We start from the raw sequence: 17,596 nt of genomic DNA, 5'->3' as shown, positions 1-17,596 counted from the left end.
GGGGGAAGAGAGAGAATCCCAAGCAGGCTCTGTGCTGTCAGTGCAGAGCCCAACACAGGGTTCCACCCCACAAACCATGAGATCATGACCTGCACCGAAATCAAGAGTTGGATGCTTAATCGCCTGAGCCACCCAGGTGCCCCAAGATTTAATTTTTTTCTTCCTAAAATTTTTAGGGAGAGAGGGATACCTGGGTGGCTCAGTCGGTTAAGTGTCTGACTTCAGCTCAGGTCATGATCTCACGGTTGGTGAGTTTGAGCCCTGCATTGGGGTCTCTGCTGTCAGCGCAGAGCCTGCTTCTGATCCTCTGACCCCCTGTCTCTCTGCCCCTGCCCCACTCATGCTCTCCTCTCTCTCAAAAATAAATAAAAACATTAAAAGATTTTTTTTTAATTTTTAATGTTTATTTTTGAGAGAGAGAGGGAGGGAGGAAGAGAACGGGGGAGGGGCAGAGAGAGAGAGGGAGAGACAGGATCCGAAGTAGGCTCTAGGCTCTGAGCTGTCAGCACAGAGCCTGACGTGGGGCTGGAACTCACAAACCATGGGATCATGACCTGAGCTGAAGTTGGATGCTTAACCGACTGAGCCACCCAGGTGCCCCCATTAAAAGATTTTTTTTTGAGAGAGAGAGAGAGAGAGAGAGAGAGAGAGACTATCCCAAGCAGGCTCCACGCTCAGTAAGGATCCCATGACCCTGGATCATGAACCGAGCCAAAATCAAGAGTTGGATGCTCAACCCACTGAACCACCGAGGTGCTCTACTCTCCGATTTTATTTTTTAAGTTATCTTTACACCCAGTACAGGGCTCGAACTCATGACCCAAGATCAAGAGTCGCATGCTCTACTGACTAAGCCAGGCAGCTGCCCCTTAGCTCTTTTTTAAATGCACTTATTAGCTTGTCTGTTTTCTAGTGTAAAGGTTCTCTACAAGGCAGGTTGTATCAGAATTACTTGGCAGCCTTATTCTATTATTTTTCTGTAAATTTAAATTCCAGTATAATTAACATACAGTGTTCTATTAGTTTCAGGTGTATAATACTGGGAGGCTTATTTTTTAAGTTTATTTTGAGAGAGAGAGCATGCAAGTGCGCATGGGAAAGGGGCAGAGAGAGGGTGGGGGGGAGGGGGGGAGAGAGAGAGAGAGAGAGAGAGAGAGAGAGAGAGAGAGAGAGAGAGAGAATTCTAAGCAGGCTCCACACCCTTAATGCAGAGCCTGATGCAGGGCTCGGACTCTTGAGCCAAGAGATAATGCCTAAGCTGAAGTCTGTTGCTTAACCGACTGAGCCACCCAGTCACCCCTGGGAACCTTATTCTTAAAATATAATACTGGAAGCCATTGGATTGTGTACGTGTGTTGTTTAGTGGGGGTGGCTAGAAGGGATAGTTTGGAATAGCTCCCCAGGGGATTTGCCCCTACTGCTCCCTCAAACTCCTTGGAACAAGCTTGAAAGTCTTGAAATGGGTACTAATTACATTATCATGAATTCTTTCCGCACTTTACAGGGGTGGAGAGGGGCCCTGATTCAATGACTGTAACAATTTCAGTGGCCTGTTCTGAGACTGGCAGTTAATGCAAAGGTGGAAGGAGGAGCATGATCTCTGAGAAGACCCAGAGGCAGGAAAGCAACAGCAAAGTAGGGTTCATCACTGGAGGACCAGCAAGTACAGGTGAGCAGAACTGATTTCTAAAAAGGGTGGAGAACTGTACTATGAAGAGGCTCTGGGTGCTATGGTGCAAGACTTTGTTAGGGGTGAAAACAAAGCAGAGAATTTATATACTGAAAATCTGTCTTGGCTGCTCAAAACTGTTGTCTGAGTAGCAACAGCATTGCTTTTGGAGCTTGTTAGAAATGCTGAAGCTTAAGCCCTGTCTCAGACCCCAAACCTACTGAATCATAATCTGCATTTTGAACAAGAGCCCCAAATGTTTCTTTTGCTCAGACCCCAAACCTACTGAATCATAATCTGCATTTTGAACAAGAGCCCAAATGTTTCTTTTGCTCATTGAAGTTTAAGAAGCACTGGTCTAGATCATGGGGAGAAAATCCCAGACGACCAGAAGGTAGGCTCTCTGACACAGCTGAAGCACTTTATTTTGAATACTTTATGATACAGGACAGTGGCTTCTGAAAAGGTATTGCATTTTTTTCAATTAAGTACTATAAATCCTGGAGAAAAAAACCTTATTTAACTACAGGGAGGTTTGTCATAATGCAAATTTCCACCCACTAGAAACATTTCCTGTGGAGTAAAGTACTAGGCTTCCTTAAAGTGAGGCAGAGCACGTTAAAAATATGCAAAAAGAACTCGGATCTTGGCCAAGTCAACCCTTCACACAGCTGGATCGGGTCTGGGGCAGCTGACATCCCTTGGCAGCTCTGAGCCACCAGGATGGGCTTTTAAACAAAGTCAAGTTGGAGGCTCTTCTGCCCCAGAGAACAGCTCTGTGTTGTCTTTAATGCTGAAAATGTAGGAAGGCGACTCGAGAAAACTATTTTCAGAGAGTGTAACTAGGTATCTCGGGGAGTCGGCTACACCTGGGAGCTCTCAGCAACTACCCATTCTCTGTTGAAGCCCTAAGTGACCTTCGACCTCTGACCCCGCGCCTTGCACAGCGCTTCCTGCGCAGCTTTTCGCCCCCGCCTCTCCGGCCAAGGGCTGGTCCAAGGGCTGTGGGCGTGGCTCTGGGGCTGACGGTTAGGGGCGGTGCCCGTCAGGGGCGGGTCTCGCGATGGGCGGGATTTGAGGAGGCACCCTGGCATTGGGCCGCTGGGTATAGGTGGGGCCTAGCGCTGGGGTTGTTTGGGCGGGGCAGGGAGTTAGTTACCGCCTCTGGGTAACTGGACTCTGTCGGCCAAACCTCCGGAGGCCGCGGGCGGCAGGCGGGCCTGCAGCAGATCCCGGATCCGGAATTCCCCGGGCAGGACCGGAATCAGGATCGGCCCTGCCCCAAACCGGGTCTGTGGGGAACTCGAGGTCTTGGACTAGGAAATCCCGGAACCCGGATCAACAAACCCCAGAACCCGGAATTTAGATCGGAAAGTCCCGGATCACGGATCGCGGAGCGGACTCGACACGGAGCCCGGAGCCCGGATCGCGACACCGCCGGACGGGACGGAGCGATGTCGGGCCGTGTCGCGGGCGGGTTCCCGCTGCCTCCGCTGAGTCCTGGCGGCGGCGCAGTTGCCGCGGCTCTGGGGGCGCCGCCTCCGCCAGCGGGACCCGGCATGCTGCCCGGACCGGCGCTCAGGGGGCCAGGACCGGCTGGAGGTGTGGGGGGTCCCGGGGCCGCCGCCTTCCGCCCCCTGGGCCCCGCGGGCCCCGCGGCGCAGTACCAGGTGAGGAGCGCGGATGGGCAGGCGGCGCCGCGAGCACGCCCGGGGCATGGAGCGACTGGGGCCTCGAGTGAGGGCCCCGGGGCAGCCGACGGACAGAGGGCACAGGGGACCAGCGTGCGGAGTGCACGGGACAGGGAGGAGGGCAAGGCCGGGTGGTGGGGCAGTTGGGGGAGAGGGTAAGAACGATTCTGGGGTGGAGGGTTTGAAGCGGTTGGAAGGGCCTGGAGGCTTTCTTGGAACCGGGATTCTGAGTAACTGAGGGATGGAGGAGTTGGAGCTAGTGAGTTGTAGGCGACTGGGTTGAGAATGCTAGTGTAGATCCTAGGGTAGGGGGTTCTGGGAAGTGCTGAGAAAGTTTTGCAAAAGGGCCCTCACTGAGAAACCAGGGTTACCCTGCATTGGCCTTGGTCCCACTCCAAGTCCGCGCTGTTTTGTTTTTTTTTTTCTAGTTGGGAACTGGCAGAGTTCTAGCGAGTCTGAGATGGTTCCCAGCTGCTGATGAGGAGGAAGAAGGGCCTGGCTTCCCAGGCATGGGAGGTAGAATATAGAGGAAGAGGATTCCAATCTATGCCAGGCAGGGTCTACTCCTGGTCAGGCCCAGGAGCCCTTGCATGGGATGGGTCTGGGTTCGACCACAGATGGTGGTGGCGGGGCCTGAGGAAGGCGGAAAACCCAGCCCATTCTGGGCAGACTCTCTTTTTGGCTTCCTGCCTGGTGTCATAGTGTCCAGGAGTTGATTAGTCTGCAGGAGCAGAGAGGCTCCACTGAGCCCTGATGGTCTGGGGCTGGAGGAGCCTGTGAGAGTTGTTCAAAGAGCTCTGTCCTGACTTCTTTGGAGTTTGGCTTCAAAGAGAGAGCTTCTCAGGTGGCAGCTTCAAAGGCCATTGAGAAGCAGAGACTTCATCCTTAGGGTCAGTGTATGAGGAAAACTCATACAGTATGAGGATCCTGCTCATCAGTCCCCGCCAAGTGCATTGTTTCTGGTTACCCCAGAATGCTTAGGAATTGTGCCTGTCCTTTTCCCCACTCCCTCTCCACTTTTATTTAGACTTTAAGTTCTAACATGGCCATATTCCACCCAACCTGTGTGCCCCAGCATTTGGCACTGGCTTCTTTGCTAATCTCCCAAGGAAGCTGGGGCTTACTCTGTTATCTCCAGGTACAGCCTCCAAAAATGGATCCTCATGGATTGGATATGCATTCCTCCCCTACCCATGAGCCTTGGGCCCTCACTTTCTAAAGAGATTCTTAACCGAGGGGTGATTTTTCCCTCTAACTCCTCATTCTCACTCCTCCCTGTAAAGAAAAAGGGTCTGGGTATTGACAGAGATAGACCTGGTCCCAACCACTCCCATCTTGCTTTGCCACTTGGGGATTCATGGCTCCAAGGTGTTGCTGAGGGGTCCCTGCGTCAGTCATTCCATTCTAGCCCCTGGGCTACCTAGCTGAGGGCTGGCCTTGGAGCCTCCTTGTGGGCCTTTGGCCTGAGAAGGATCTAAGGAACAGATAGGAGCCTCTCCAGTTCCTTTGCTGGAAACCCATGGGCACTGTGGCCTGGGGAATGCCCCTGAGAAAATGAATTCCACAACCATACGTAGGGAGTGGACTAGGGCCAGTGGCAAGGTTTGGCTGGCTGGCTGGCTGGGTAGTCCCAGGCTGCTAGGGTTGGGAACCAAGGGGAAGGCACTGAGCCTCTGCTTCCCCAGGCTTTCTAGCCCACCAGCTTTTCATCACCTCCTCTTCTTCCGGGGAGGGGCATTAGAGGTAGAAGGGGAGAGGGAGGACCCAGTTCACTCTGGCTAAGTTTGAGGAAGATCTTGCTTGGCCTCTTTCCAAGTCCAGTTGTGTGACTTCAGGAGATGGGACTTGAGATCTCAGGAGCAAAGGGGTTCCTCCTATCAGAGCACATGGGGTGAGCTAGAAGAGCAAGGGTTTCAGGGCCCAAGTTGGGCAAGTAGGGGAGCCAATGAAAGAAGGGAAGTGACGACCCATCTCCCTCCACACAGTGGAAGGAGTTCTAGCTGTGGATCGTACTCAACAGAGGAGCTTAAGGAAGAACAAAACCCAAAGAAACACAGATTGTTGGGTTCACTCCAGAGTTCAAAATATTTTCTAGTTAGGGAGGGGTATGTTCTCTTCTCCTAGGCCCGGCCACCAGGAGCGCCAGGGCCACAGGCTTTGAGGCAGGGCTGTGTGTGTGCTCTCTGGAGACAGCAGCATCAGGCCCAGCCACGCGCCGCTGCTGTCCTGGGTGGTGGAGGTAGAATCACACTTAGGTCGTGGGCTGCTGCTGGGCTAGGGAGAGGACGTTGTTGCACACTTCCGAGGTTCAGGGCACTGAGCCAGGCCTACCTCGCTCAACTGCAGGCGAGGGACTTATAGAGCCTGAGAGGCCTGACCTGGGCTTTGTTTTTTTTGTTTTTTTTTTTAAAAACTCTTGGGGTTTTTATTTTGAAGAGGAGTTACTGGTGCTTCAAAGAGCAGGTGTGGAGCTTGGCAAGACTAAGCTGGGACTAAGCAACCTTCGCCTGGGCCTCTTCTCCCTCTTGGGAGAAGCCTGGGGCCTGGGGTGAGCTAGGGGCCCTGCGCCTGGGAAGTTTGGAGCAGATGTCTGGGAGGGGCCTATTCCAGGCCCTGCCCCTGCAGCCTTGACTGGGGACTTCCTGCTACAAGAGCACCTGCCTAGGAGGGATGGGTGGTGCCTAGGAGGGATGGGTGGTGCCGAGGAGGTTTTGTGAAAGTCCTAGTGAGTGGCTTCTTGGGGACCTCAGGGCCTTGTCTCACTCTGTGTAGGTCCCACTGCTCCAGCTGTTCTTGCCCTCTGGCTCATGTTCAGGGTGGGGAAAATATGTCTAGCGTGTCTGGAGCCTGGGTTTACAGCTGTGGCCACACTGAGTTTGTTTCCTGTAATCTCTGGCCATGGCTCATTAAGGCCGAGAAACAGGCTGTCCCTTGCCTTTCAGCAGCTTGGACAAATCTCTTCGCGGCAGGCCTCCTGAAGCCCCAGAGTCCCCCACGTTCAACTCCATTCCCCCAGATGGCTTTTCCCACCCTACTCCCCCTTTGCCCTTCCCTACATCTCTGGGTCACTTTTCTTCATCTCTCCCTCTGGTCAAGAGTCTGACCCTCTGTGCTGAGAACATGAGTTTGGCGCTAGATGAAAAAGCGGGGGGAAAATTCTCATCTCCATGATACCGGGCTGGGGGTAGGAGGTTCTCTGATTTGGTGCAAGTCCCCACCTAGCCTGGCTTGGTGGGGTAGTTGTGCTGGTTGCATAATCTGGGCCCTGGGGCCAGCCCTGTGAAGCTGCCAGGGACAGTGTGTGCAAAGCAGAGCTGCCAAACAGGCCTTGCAGGCAGCAGCTATGGAGGGGGAGGCGGGGGGGGGGGGGGGGGGGGGGGGGGGGTTACTCCCAGAAATGGTGGGGAGCTGGACCTCAGTGGGAAATCCTTCTGCAGACTTCTACAGAAGCCGTTTCTGTAACCCAGGCTCCTGGTGACCCTATGACTGATCTTGCATAATCTTCCCTCCGTTCTCCAGTTTGGGATCGTGAGGGCTGAGTTAAGCACCCAACAGCCCCAGCCGCCAGGTGGTGCACGGACCGCGGACAGAGCCCGGGTGCCAGCCGCTCTCTGATAGGCCACACAGGAGCCACAGCTTTCCTCTTGGGGTCTCTCGGCATAGGGGTAGGGAACAGGGCAGTAGGGAGGTGGAGAGAAGGGTCCAGTTCTGGGTTGTGAATAGGGGCCATATGGTGACCAGATGGTCTCTGTACTGTGCCCGAGGCCACCCGTACCGGTTGGGACATGCTCCGGCCCATCCTGTTGTGGCTTGCTCACCTAGGGTGCCCCTGCCTGATAGGCTCGCCAGCCCATTGGACTGTCTTCCTCCCTTTAGTCACACCACTAGGCTGGTGCCAGGAGATGGATGTTGGGGCCTTGCCTGCTCATATCACACTGCACCCTTCCACCTGGCTATGACACTGCCCCCAGGCCATGCTTCTGTCTCCAGCTGGGGAAGGAAGTAGATAGGAGTGCTTGGTGGGATCACGCGATGGTGTTGGGAGTGTCTTAGAGCCGGCTGGTTCCAGGGAGCAGGGCGTCGTGCGCTCAGGCTGGAAGGTGGCAGTGGGCCCCAAAACACTCCTGCGGGCCCTTCCCTCGCAGGTAGGACTCTCCTGCCCACCCCAGACTCTGGCAGGCTTCATTTGCTGGCACTGACGCCAGGGTGGTTGAAGGGGGCGGGGCAGGTGTGGTTTACATTTCTGCTCTTGGGCACCTGCTCCCCTTTGTTCCTGGTCCTCCAAGCGGGGCTCTGCGGTGTGCTGCTCAGGGCCAGACCCAGCCCAGGAGAGGGATGGAGGGAATGGGCTATAGGCCCCGTGGGGCTCTGCCGCTGACCTATGCACCCCCATTGGCTTGCTTCTTCCAGCGGCCCGGTATGTCACCAGGGAGCCGGATGCCCATGGCTGGCTTGCAGGTGGGGCCCCCTGCCGGCTCCCCATTTGGCACAGCTGCTCCACTTCGACCTGGCATGCCACCCACCATGATGGACCCGTTCCGAAAACGCCTGCTGGTGCCCCAGGCCCAGCATCCAATGCCGGCCCAGCGCCGGGGGTAAGACCATCTTGTGTCTCCTGCTCTGCCCGGCACAGCTCTGGTGGTGACAGCAGTTCCTTCTGTCCTAAGCGCTCTAATGACTGAGGGAGACTCCTGGTTCTTCTGGGGGAGGGTCCTAGGGACTGGAGGGGGAAGGGAGGGGGAAGTGTTTCGGACCATTGACCCCTTAAATGGGTTTCTGTCCTCCCCAGGTTAAAGAGGAGGAAGATGGCAGATAAGGTTCTACCTCAGCGAGTGAGTATGTTGGGTGGGGGCCTAGGAGGCCTTACCCAGTGGCTGGCAGGCTGCGGGTACAGTCAGGTTCCCCCACCTCTGGGATAGCGGAGCAAGGAGCCAGAGCTGCAGCTGAAACAAACTAATGAATTCCTCTCTTCTTCTAGATTCGGGAGCTTGTCCCAGAGTCTCAGGCGTATATGGATCTTTTGGCTTTTGAGCGGAAGCTGGACCAGACCATTGCCCGAAAGCGGATGGAGATCCAAGAGGCCATCAAAAAGCCTCTGACGGTGTGTGCAGCCCCGGCCAGTCCTGGGCCTTCCCAGACTTCTCTGCCTCCCCCTGATGTTGTGTTCCGGCCTGGGTCTGCCAAGCATGGGTCTGTGATTTCTCACACTGCGGGATGCAGCCCATTAGTGGAACATGAACTCAATTTAATGTGGTGGGGCCAGCGTGTTTGTTTGTTTTTTTTTAATTTTTTAATGTTTTTATTCGTTTTTGAGAGAAATGAGGGACAGAGTGTGAGTGGGGGAGGGGCAGAGAGAGACAGAGACACAGAATCCGAAGCAGGCTCCGGGCCCTGAGGTCTGAGCACACGGCCTGATCCAGGGCTTGAACTTGTCAACTATGGGACCATGACCTGAGCCAAAGTCGGAAACTTTAACCATCTGAGCCACCCAGGTGCCCCAGGCCCAGCCTGTTTTTAACAAAATATAAAATAGTAGAAATTATAATACTTCACAGTAGTATAATACTTACCATAGTAGTAAAAGTATTGTTTAATGATGTTTTGTTTCAGATATTTATATATGTATGTGCCTCCTGAGTCATTTAAGATGTAAACCTTATGGATCATCGTCAGGAGTTTGCAGGGCAAGACTAGAGATAGATAAGCGTAGTTCCTATCTCCATGCACACACTCCCCTGGTTTAAAAATAATAATCTAGAACAATCCCCTGAGTGGTAAAAGCTTTCCAGAGGCCAGAATACTTTGGGGCCAGTGTTTGAGTTTCGTGTAAAATGTGTGCTAGAAGCTTCCGACTTGCCCGATAGCACCCTGTGCGCACCTGTCAACACCACCAATTGCACTGTGTTGGAGTTGTCATTAGTGCCTCTCTCTCCTCCGTAGTTGTGAGTTCTCTGAAGTCTGGGACTGGGATTTCCTACTCCCGATTTCCGGTACCTAACAAGGTACCTGGCTCCTAGACAGCATTCAGTATTGATGTCGAGTGGGTTCAGACAGAAAGATTGGGTAGCATTGTTTTCCAACGTGTTGGCCCACCTCTAGCTGGTTGTCTTTCTCTCTTTAGCAAAAACGAAAGCTGCGGATCTATATTTCTAATACATTCAGTCCCAGCAAAGCAGAAGGTGATAATGCAGGAAACGCAGGGACCCCCGGGGGAACCCCAGCAGGGGACAAGGTGGCTTCCTGGGAACTCCGAGTGGAGGGAAAACTGCTGGATGATGTGAGTTGGGAGAGGTGGTGTCTGCAGGGGAGGTGGCCTGTGTGGGCTTAAGACTGAAGTCCTGCCTGAGGGAGAGGGCACTGCTGGGTCACAGCTCCAAGCCAGAGCTTGAAGATTTGGATGGTTGTTACAAGAGCTATCCTGCGGGTGGCAGTGAAGTGTCTTGAAGAAGGGGAACCCCTTTCTAATTCAGTCCTCGTTGGCTGCCAGCAGGGTGCACCCAGAGTCCTTTCCCTGCATCCGGCGCCTCATTTTGCCCAGTCTCCTTGCTTCCTTCGGGGCCCAAGAGTCTCACTACCCTGAGATGCAGGGTGGAAATAGTACTTTTTTGGGGGCTTAGCCTAGGTTAGGTTGAGAGGTCAGCAGCACCCCCAACTCGCACCCATTACTGTTCCCCAGCCTAGCAAACAGAAGAGGAAGTTTTCTTCATTCTTTAAGAGCCTTGTCATTGAGCTGGACAAGGAACTGTACGGGCCTGACAACCACCTGGTAGAGGTAAGAGTGGCCCTGGGGCGTGGGGAGCACAGGCTGACATGCTGGGTGGGCAGAGAAGTGGCGTCGGTCCTGTAGAGGGCGAGGTGTGTGTGCTCCGGCCCCACTCCCTTGGTGATGAGGTCTGCTCTCCTCCTCCCTGCCAGTGGCACCGGATGCCCACCACCCAGGAGACTGATGGCTTCCAGGTGAAACGGCCTGGAGACCTCAACGTCAAGTGCACCCTCCTGCTCATGCTGGATCATCAGGTGACAAATGTCTGGGGCCCCAGGGAGTCATCTGGGGGAGGAGAGCTGGTTCCTGTGGTAAACCCTTTCTGTCCTGCCCGATCCTTCCACTTTGGTTTCTCACAAGACCACACCCCCCTGACTCCCCTCTGTCTATCTCCAGCCTCCCCAGTACAAGTTGGACCCCCGACTGGCAAGGCTGCTAGGGGTGCACACACAGACCAGGGCGGCCATCATGCAGGCCCTGTGGCTTTATATCAAACACAACCAGCTGCAGGACGGGCACGAGCGGGAGTACATCAATTGCAACCGTTACTTCCGCCAGGTGAGCTGGCGGCCATCCCCCCCCTTGTCTCGTGGCCCTTGCCCTGCCCACTGCTTCACCTCCCTGCGGGGCTTGTTCTTGGCCACATTCTCCACACTGACCCTGGGATGGCCCATTTCCCTCTGTGCCCTCCAAGGCATCACCAGGCCTTTGGTACTCTCCCTAGATCTTCAGTTGCGGCCGACTTCGTTTCTCGGAGATTCCCATGAAGCTGGCTGGATTGCTGCAGCATCCAGACCCCATTGTCATCAACCATGTCATTAGGTAAATGGAAGGGGGGGGGGATGGGAAGGCTCTTTGAAGAGCCATTTACCTTGGGGCGCCTGGGTGGCTCAGTGGGTTAAGCGTCCGCCTTTGGCATAGGTCATGATTTCATGAATTCACGGACAGCGGTGCAGAGCCTGCTTTGGATCCTGTCTCCCTCTCTTCCTCTGCCCCTCCCCTGCTCACACGCTCTTTCTCACGCTCTCAAAAATAAATAAAACATTAAAAACAAAAAGTCTTATACGTTAAGAACAAAAACCGTTTACTTTTGGCTTGATGTAAAACCAAAGAAAAGCAGCAGGTTTGGTTTCTTGCTACCTGAGCATGTGCAGGTTTGGCCCGGGTGGGTGGGATGAACGTAGCTGTGTGCTGACCCCTCCCCTCCTGTGTCCTGCCTACAGCGTAGACCCTAATGACCAGAAGAAGACAGCGTGTTATGACATTGATGTGGAGGTAGACGACCCACTCAAGGCCCAGATGAGCAATTTTCTGGCCTCCACCACCAATCAACAGGAGATTGCCTCCCTTGATGTCAAGGTGGGCCCTCTGCTTTCCCAGCCTCCTCAGGGACCCAAGATGAGGGTGGGTAGGCTGTGTTGGGGGGCATTTCTGTACATGTGGCACCTTGGGGAGGGATCTTGCTCTGAGTCCTTTGGGGTTAGGCCTGGAAACAGGACATGCTAGGAGTGGGGACCAGTCTGACACAAGCACTCCTTTCTCCAGATCCATGAGACCATTGAGTCCATCAACCAGCTGAAGACCCAGAGGGATTTCATGCTCAGCTTTAGCACTGACCCTCAGGACTTCATCCAGGAGTGGCTCCGATCTCAGCGCCGAGATCTGAAGGTGTGGTCCTCCTCCTGAGGTTGATCCCATGCTAAGCCCTGGGGGGACTTTTGCCCCCTCCCCGTCACTACTTCTGCTCGCAGGGGTGGGAATGGCACTGCATACAGCTCTCCTCCTGGCTCTCTGCAGATCATCACTGACGTGATTGGGAATCCTGAGGAAGAGAGACGAGCTGCTTTCTACCACCAGCCCTGGGCCCAGGAAGCAGTGGGGAGGCACATCTTTGCCAAGGTGAGGCTCTGCCCTGTGTGCCCTCTTGAGGCGGCAAGTGGCAGAGGCCTGAGCCGCCGGTCTCTCCTTTCTCCAGGTGCAGCAGCGAAGACAAGAACTGGAACAGGTGCTGGGAATCCGCCTGACCTAACTGCTCAGGGACCCCCCCCCCCCACCTCCACCTGGAAGGGGACCGCCCTCTGGGGCCACAGACACATAGACTAAGGATGGGGTGAAGGGTGTCTGCTGTCACCCTGTGTTCCCCGGCTGTAGTTTCGTAAATGTAGTGATAGGATTCCTTGTTGCTTGGTCCCCGAAGCCTTATATTTACTTTACACTTTGGCTTTAAATGGGTTCAGAACAGATGCCTCCTCTGCTCCCTGCAGGCAGGCAGGCCCAAGTAGGTCCGCTGGAGGCTGTAGTTTGACATTGCAATGGAGACTTCAGAACCAGGCCCGCCAGCTTTGCTTGTTTACAGACCCCCTCGGGGCTAGCATCAGTGCTGGCTCCGAGGAGCTGGGTGAGGAAGAGGGGCGCAGCTCACACTCTTCCTGGCCTTTCTAAACCAAAGTTCTTTGCCATTCCTACCAGCGCAGTCTTGCTGCTGGTTTTTTCCTTTCCTTTGGGTATTTGCACTATTTGGGAAGCAGGTTTTTCTATGCGGGAGCCACTTTTTTTGTACAGGGGTAAGTTGGGGTTTTCAGGGAGCCCTGTTTGGTGCCTCCTTCCTTCTTTTCTTTCCTCAATCTATGCAAGCGGCTCTGGCCGCCATCATCTCCTGGGATGCCAGAGGGCGGCCACCCCGGCTCTTGGGCCCAGGGTGGTAGAGCCTCCTTGGAGGGGACTCCGGTTCTCTGGCATGGCCTGAGGTACGGGTGTGCGCGAGCGGTGGAGGGGGAGGTGGGGAGAACCGTTGTTGCCCTTTGGAACTCGGTAGGGAGGGTGGACCCCAGGGCTCGGCAAGTGCCACTTCTGGCAGGTTTGGAAATTTCCAAATAAATCCTTGTTTATCGGTGATACCCAGACTCGGTCATTGAACGGTGTGGCCACGCATTAACAGACCGAAGTCCTTAAGAGCTTGTCTTGCAGAGCTTTATTTGAAGGAGCCACACAAAAGACCACCGCTTCACTTCCACAGCTTCTTGATAGACATGTTTTTCTCGCTGTCCTTCTGCATGACCTGGAGAGAGAAAGCATTAGGTTACAAACTGAGCCGACACACGCTCTTTTCCCACTGCTCCAGAGACCCCGTCCACCAAGGCCGGAAGGTAGAGGCCTGTACCTTGGCTACTGCCATCTCAAAGTCCTCCTGCGTGACGTGGACTCGCCGCTCCCGCAGGGCATACATGCCGGCTTCGGTGCACACACCCTGAGCAGAGAAAGGAAGCCAGGCACTGTTGCCGTATGCCCTCAAACTCGGACCTTTCTGCCTCTGCCCCTCTCAACCTGGGCTCTCCGATTACCTTTACTTCAGCCCCTGACGCTCCAGGCATGAGCTCGGCAATCTTCCGCAGGTTGATCCCCCGGGTCAGGTTCATTTTCCGAGAATGAATCTTCAAAATGTCCAGCCGGGCCTAGAGAAGAGAGAGGAAAAGCCTGAGCCCCGTGGCCTCCCCGCCACAGCCGGAGCCGCTCCCAGCGCTGCCCGTCACAAACCTCCTCATTGGGGGGTGGGAATTCAATTTTCCTGTCGATGCGCCCAGGGCGGAGCAGCGCCGAGTCCAGGATGTCGATCCTGTTAGTAGCCATGATGACCTGAGTGGAGAAAGCGGCGTGGTGGCATCAACCGAGCCCTTCCTCGGGCTCACCTCACCCAGCGCCTCTCCTTGGACACCACCTCACCTTGATATTCTTGGTGGCCTCAAAGCCATCCAGCTGGTTGAGCAGCTCCAGCATTGTGCGCTGCACCTCGCTGTCCCCTCCGGAACCCCCCTCCAGCCGTGAGGAGCCAATGGAGTCGATCTCATCCATGAAGATGATAGAAGGAGCATGTTCTCGTGCCATGACAAACAGCTCCCTCACCATTCTTGCCCCTGTGCAGAGGCCAGGCGGGCGTTAAGGAGGCAATGAGCTCCCTACCCTTACTTCCCCCCCACTCGCTTCTTCGTTTTCAGGTGTCTAGTCAGTTACCTTCCCCGATGAATTTCTGTACCAATTCAGAGCCAGAGACACGAATAAAGGTACAGTCCGTATGATGAGCCACAGCCCGGGCCAACAGTGTCTTCCCAGTGCCTGGGGGCCCATATAGCAGCACCCCCTAGAGAGAAACGGGAGAACTCAGGGCAGAAGCCAGCCCCCACACCACACTCCGTGAACATTTCCTGAGCGCTCGCTCTGGGCTAGGTCTCACACTAGATGCTAGGAGCGTAAGTACCGAATGCCAAGGTCCCTCGTAAAGCTTCTTTCTGAACCACCTCAGTGCTGCTGCGGCAGCCCTCTCCCCCAGCCCCTCTTCCACGGGGAGGGCCAGCTTAAGCGGGGTCCAGTCTGTCCTGAGCCCTGTGCTCACTCTGGCCGGGACAGGACGAACAGTAACAGCAGGGCCCTCCCGCAGAAGCCTTGCTTCTCACCTTGGGCTGTGCGATGCCCAGCGCTTCAAAGAGCTCAGGATGCTTGACAGGCAGCTCGATCACTTCTTTGATCTCCTTTATCTGCTTGTCCAGTCCACCGATCATCTCATAGGTTGAATCTGGCACTTTCTCCACCATCATCAGTGACACCAGGGGGTCTACCTTGTTGGGCAATATCTTGTGCAGAGTGTAGCTGTCGTTTCTTAGAGCCACTCGGCAATTGGGTGTCACCTGGGCAGGAGGAGAGACTTCAGCAAGTGTTGTGGGGAGAGCTGACCCCAACCCCCACACGCCACACTCACATCGTTGATGTCGATGTTCTTGTCCACATCTACAACAAACTTGCCTTCGGGATGCACCTAAAGAAACGAGGGCTCGTGACCTTTCCCGACGGCCACTAAACCACCCACCTTGCCCAGGAAGACCTAGGAGTCCTAAAAGAACAGTAACAGGTGTCCCGGCAAGGCTACACACAAAGGTATGGGAACGCCCTGGGCATTGGGCTGCTTCCTGGGGGCCATGGTGCCTTTACCTTAACCAACACTTTCTTCTTATCCATGGCCCGGACTACTTCCCCTACATAGGAGCCCTGTTCCTGCAGCAGCTGTAGCTCTTCCCGCAGTAGGCGAACTGGATGGGAAAGAGTCAGGGGTCACTCAGCTGCTTTGGTGTCCCCTCTCCCGTGAGTCAATTCAGTATGCGTGAATTAAGCACCATTTTAAAGTTTTGGAAGAAAGGCCACAAAAAGAAAGTCAAAACTTAGGTCTTCAAGGCAGTTACAACGGAGCTCAGGAGAGGCATGCACATGAACAACCATAAAACAGTGCAAAGCATGACCTTGGACTCTAGGAGAAAACAATAAGCACCAAATGTGACGTCTCAATTTAGGGAAATCTGAACAATCAGACCTCGGACAAAATGCCCATATAGTCTTCCCATCTTTTCCTCCTCACCTTTCGCATTAAGCTCATTCCTCTGTGCCTGCAGCCTCCGGAGATTCTGGCTCTTGTCATTCACAATCAGCTGTGGAGGATAAGAAACAGAACAGAAAATATTAGAAGATTCAACTCGTGGCTAAGATCCTCAAGGCTGGTATGAGCCGAGTGACAGAAGAGTACAAGGCACCTGAACGTTACAGATTGTCTAACATGATCCTAATGACGCTATCCTTTCTTCCAAGATTCCCCCTGGGACCAAGGGCAGGCCTCAAAACAGGCTAGTTGTCCTAATGCTGGTCCAGGAATAATAAGCCCTAATGGAGAAATGTTACAGCTGGCTGTCATAGTTAATTTGTCACGGGTCAATAACATGGTAGAGTGAAAAGATCATTGGGTCAGAAGGCTAAATTCTAACCCCACTGCTGCCAATTAATAGGTAGATAAAGCTAAGGAAAGCCATTTAAAAGGTCTGTTACCAAACTGTAAGTACACATGGATAACATCACCTATCCTGCCTCTTTTCAGGACTAGCATGAAGAACAAACGAAATCACCTGTAAAAGCACTTCAAAAATGATAAACCTGATAGCTGCAGAAGTACCAAGAGTTCAGAAATTGTCCTTGTGGTTGTCCTTCAACATTTTCCTTCAATATTATCCTTCAATATTTTCCTCATTGCTGTAGTTCTTGCTCGATCTGTAGGCTAGAGCTCTGGGTTGCCCAATTTTCATTCAGTCCCATGGAATCAGCATTATGCAGACTGGGCAATTGTCTGCCCTCCTCCTCTCACCCTGCCCCAACCCCAGTGTGCTAAATCTTTTCTGAGCTTGTCTTCTCTTTTATAAGAAACCCACTCATTCAGGCTTCTTCTAAAAAGAACGATCTTTGGCTAAAAGGAACCTTTTAGGTTAAAACTTGACTCTTCACGATGTATAATAAACTGAATATTGATTACTTTCAAAGGGGTGGGAGTGAAGAGAAACCAGAGACAACTTGTATACTTGTTATGGTTGACTAGTTATTTCTTCCACTGCGCCCCCAGGGGAATAATATGGATTGGTAGACACATGCTCCATCAATCCTTCACCCCTTTCTACGTAGAAGGGGGATGCCTCTGGACCTCTGGAGTCCGTCCTCACCTGCAATTCTTCAATCTTGGACAGATAATATTGGCGGAGTCCACTGCCTGCTTTTCCCTCTTCCAGCTCCATCTGAAGACACAGTGTAATTATTGAAAAGGCTAAAAATCCAAGGGAAAATCCCATTTCCAGCCCGGACTTTGGAGGAATGATGTGGGTTCGAATTTCTCAGTCCATCTCTTTAGAACCCTCCACTCCCCATGACTAAACTAAAAGCAGAATAAGAGTGCCGCCTACCTCATAAGACTTTCAGGAGGATCAAGAGACAACATACACGGGAGTGCTTTGTAACGAATCAAGCGCTATAGAAACCCGAGGTATCATTACTTACAAGCGGAGCCACCAGGAGGATCGGGGGCCCTGCCTCCTGCGACTCGCGGACGGGCCGGTTTCCGTTCCCACCCTTCCCCTCACCCACTCTGGCTTCCACGGGGTCCTGTCTTTCTCTCCCGGCCCTTACCCGCCGGGGGCGGCACTGACACAGCAGATCCAGTCCCAGGCAGGGCCCCCTCTGGATTGGTCCGCCCAACCCCGACTCACCCGACCCTCTTGCCCCCAGCTGGCAGTCCACCTCGGATCACGCCTTCTTCGCATCGAGCCCCCAGTCCCCGCCCGGCCGCCGCAGCCGCCATACCTGCTCCGGTCCGTCAAGCGCCATCTTCCCTCTCCCGCAGAGACCGCCGGCATCTGAGCCGCCTTGGCGCGCAGGCGCAGAAGCAGGGGTTAGCGGCCCGACAACCCTGGCAGAGAAGAGTTCCGGGTCAATGGGCGGGCTGTGCGGCGAGAAGTTTACAAAAACAGAGGCCATGATGGGAAGGTGGCTACGCGAGGTCAGGCGCTTTGGAAAGAGATGAAGAGGCCACAGAATTCCTAAATTTTGCTCCCTAGTAACTCAGTTTTAATTCAGGTAATCTGTTCCTCTGGCCCCAACTTCCAACTTACTGTACTT

General features: G+C 54.0%; 2 protein-coding genes across 7 annotated transcripts; one reads left to right on the top strand and one right to left on the bottom strand.

The window, feature by feature from the left end:
• The first annotated feature begins 2,693 nt into the window (after positions 1 to 2,693).
• On the top strand, positions 2,694 to 16,650 carry SMARCD2 (SWI/SNF related, matrix associated, actin dependent regulator of chromatin, subfamily d, member 2). Of its 5 annotated transcripts, XM_049636342.1 has the most exons (14): positions 6,770 to 7,025; positions 7,237 to 7,505; positions 7,771 to 7,955; positions 8,150 to 8,192; positions 8,339 to 8,461; positions 9,482 to 9,637; positions 10,037 to 10,132; positions 10,276 to 10,377; positions 10,520 to 10,681; positions 10,848 to 10,945; positions 11,347 to 11,482; positions 11,669 to 11,791; positions 11,921 to 12,022; positions 12,099 to 12,209. In XM_049636342.1, exons 3-14 carry the CDS (start codon positions 7,780 to 7,782, stop codon positions 12,150 to 12,152), a joined length of 1,371 nt encoding a protein of 456 aa, XP_049492299.1. In that variant the 5' UTR covers positions 6,770 to 7,025; positions 7,237 to 7,505; positions 7,771 to 7,779; the 3' UTR covers positions 12,153 to 12,209. The 5 variants fall into 5 exon arrangements, with proteins under 5 accessions (XP_049492296.1, XP_049492295.1, XP_049492299.1 ...); XM_049636339.1 differs by lacking the exons at positions 6,770 to 7,025; positions 7,237 to 7,505; positions 12,099 to 12,209 and adding exons at positions 2,694 to 3,339; positions 16,035 to 16,650; XM_049636338.1 differs by lacking the exons at positions 6,770 to 7,025; positions 7,237 to 7,505 and adding an exon at positions 2,696 to 3,339.
• Positions 13,072 to 17,556, bottom strand: PSMC5 (proteasome 26S subunit, ATPase 5). Of its 2 annotated transcripts, none has more exons than XM_049636345.1 (12): positions 17,282 to 17,556; positions 16,648 to 16,719; positions 15,525 to 15,594; positions 15,104 to 15,201; positions 14,874 to 14,930; positions 14,572 to 14,802; positions 14,132 to 14,258; positions 13,844 to 14,034; positions 13,658 to 13,756; positions 13,465 to 13,575; positions 13,284 to 13,370; positions 13,072 to 13,181 (listed from the first exon to the last, which is right to left on the bottom strand). In XM_049636345.1, exons 1-12 carry the CDS (start codon positions 17,453 to 17,455, stop codon positions 13,128 to 13,130), a joined length of 1,371 nt encoding a protein of 456 aa, XP_049492302.1. In that variant the 5' UTR covers positions 17,456 to 17,556; the 3' UTR covers positions 13,072 to 13,127. The 2 variants fall into 2 exon arrangements, with proteins under 2 accessions (XP_049492302.1, XP_049492304.1); XM_049636347.1 differs by lacking the exon at positions 17,282 to 17,556 and adding an exon at positions 17,188 to 17,210.
• Positions 17,557 to 17,596: the final 40 nt, after the last annotated feature.

Source organism: Panthera uncia, chromosome E1 (assembly GCF_023721935.1).
Source record: "Panthera uncia isolate 11264 chromosome E1, Puncia_PCG_1.0, whole genome shotgun sequence".
Taxonomy (NCBI): Eukaryota; Metazoa; Chordata; class Mammalia; order Carnivora; family Felidae; genus Panthera; species Panthera uncia.
The sequence above is the reverse complement of the archived record's forward strand: the minus strand, read 5'-3'. Positions and strand labels throughout refer to the sequence as shown.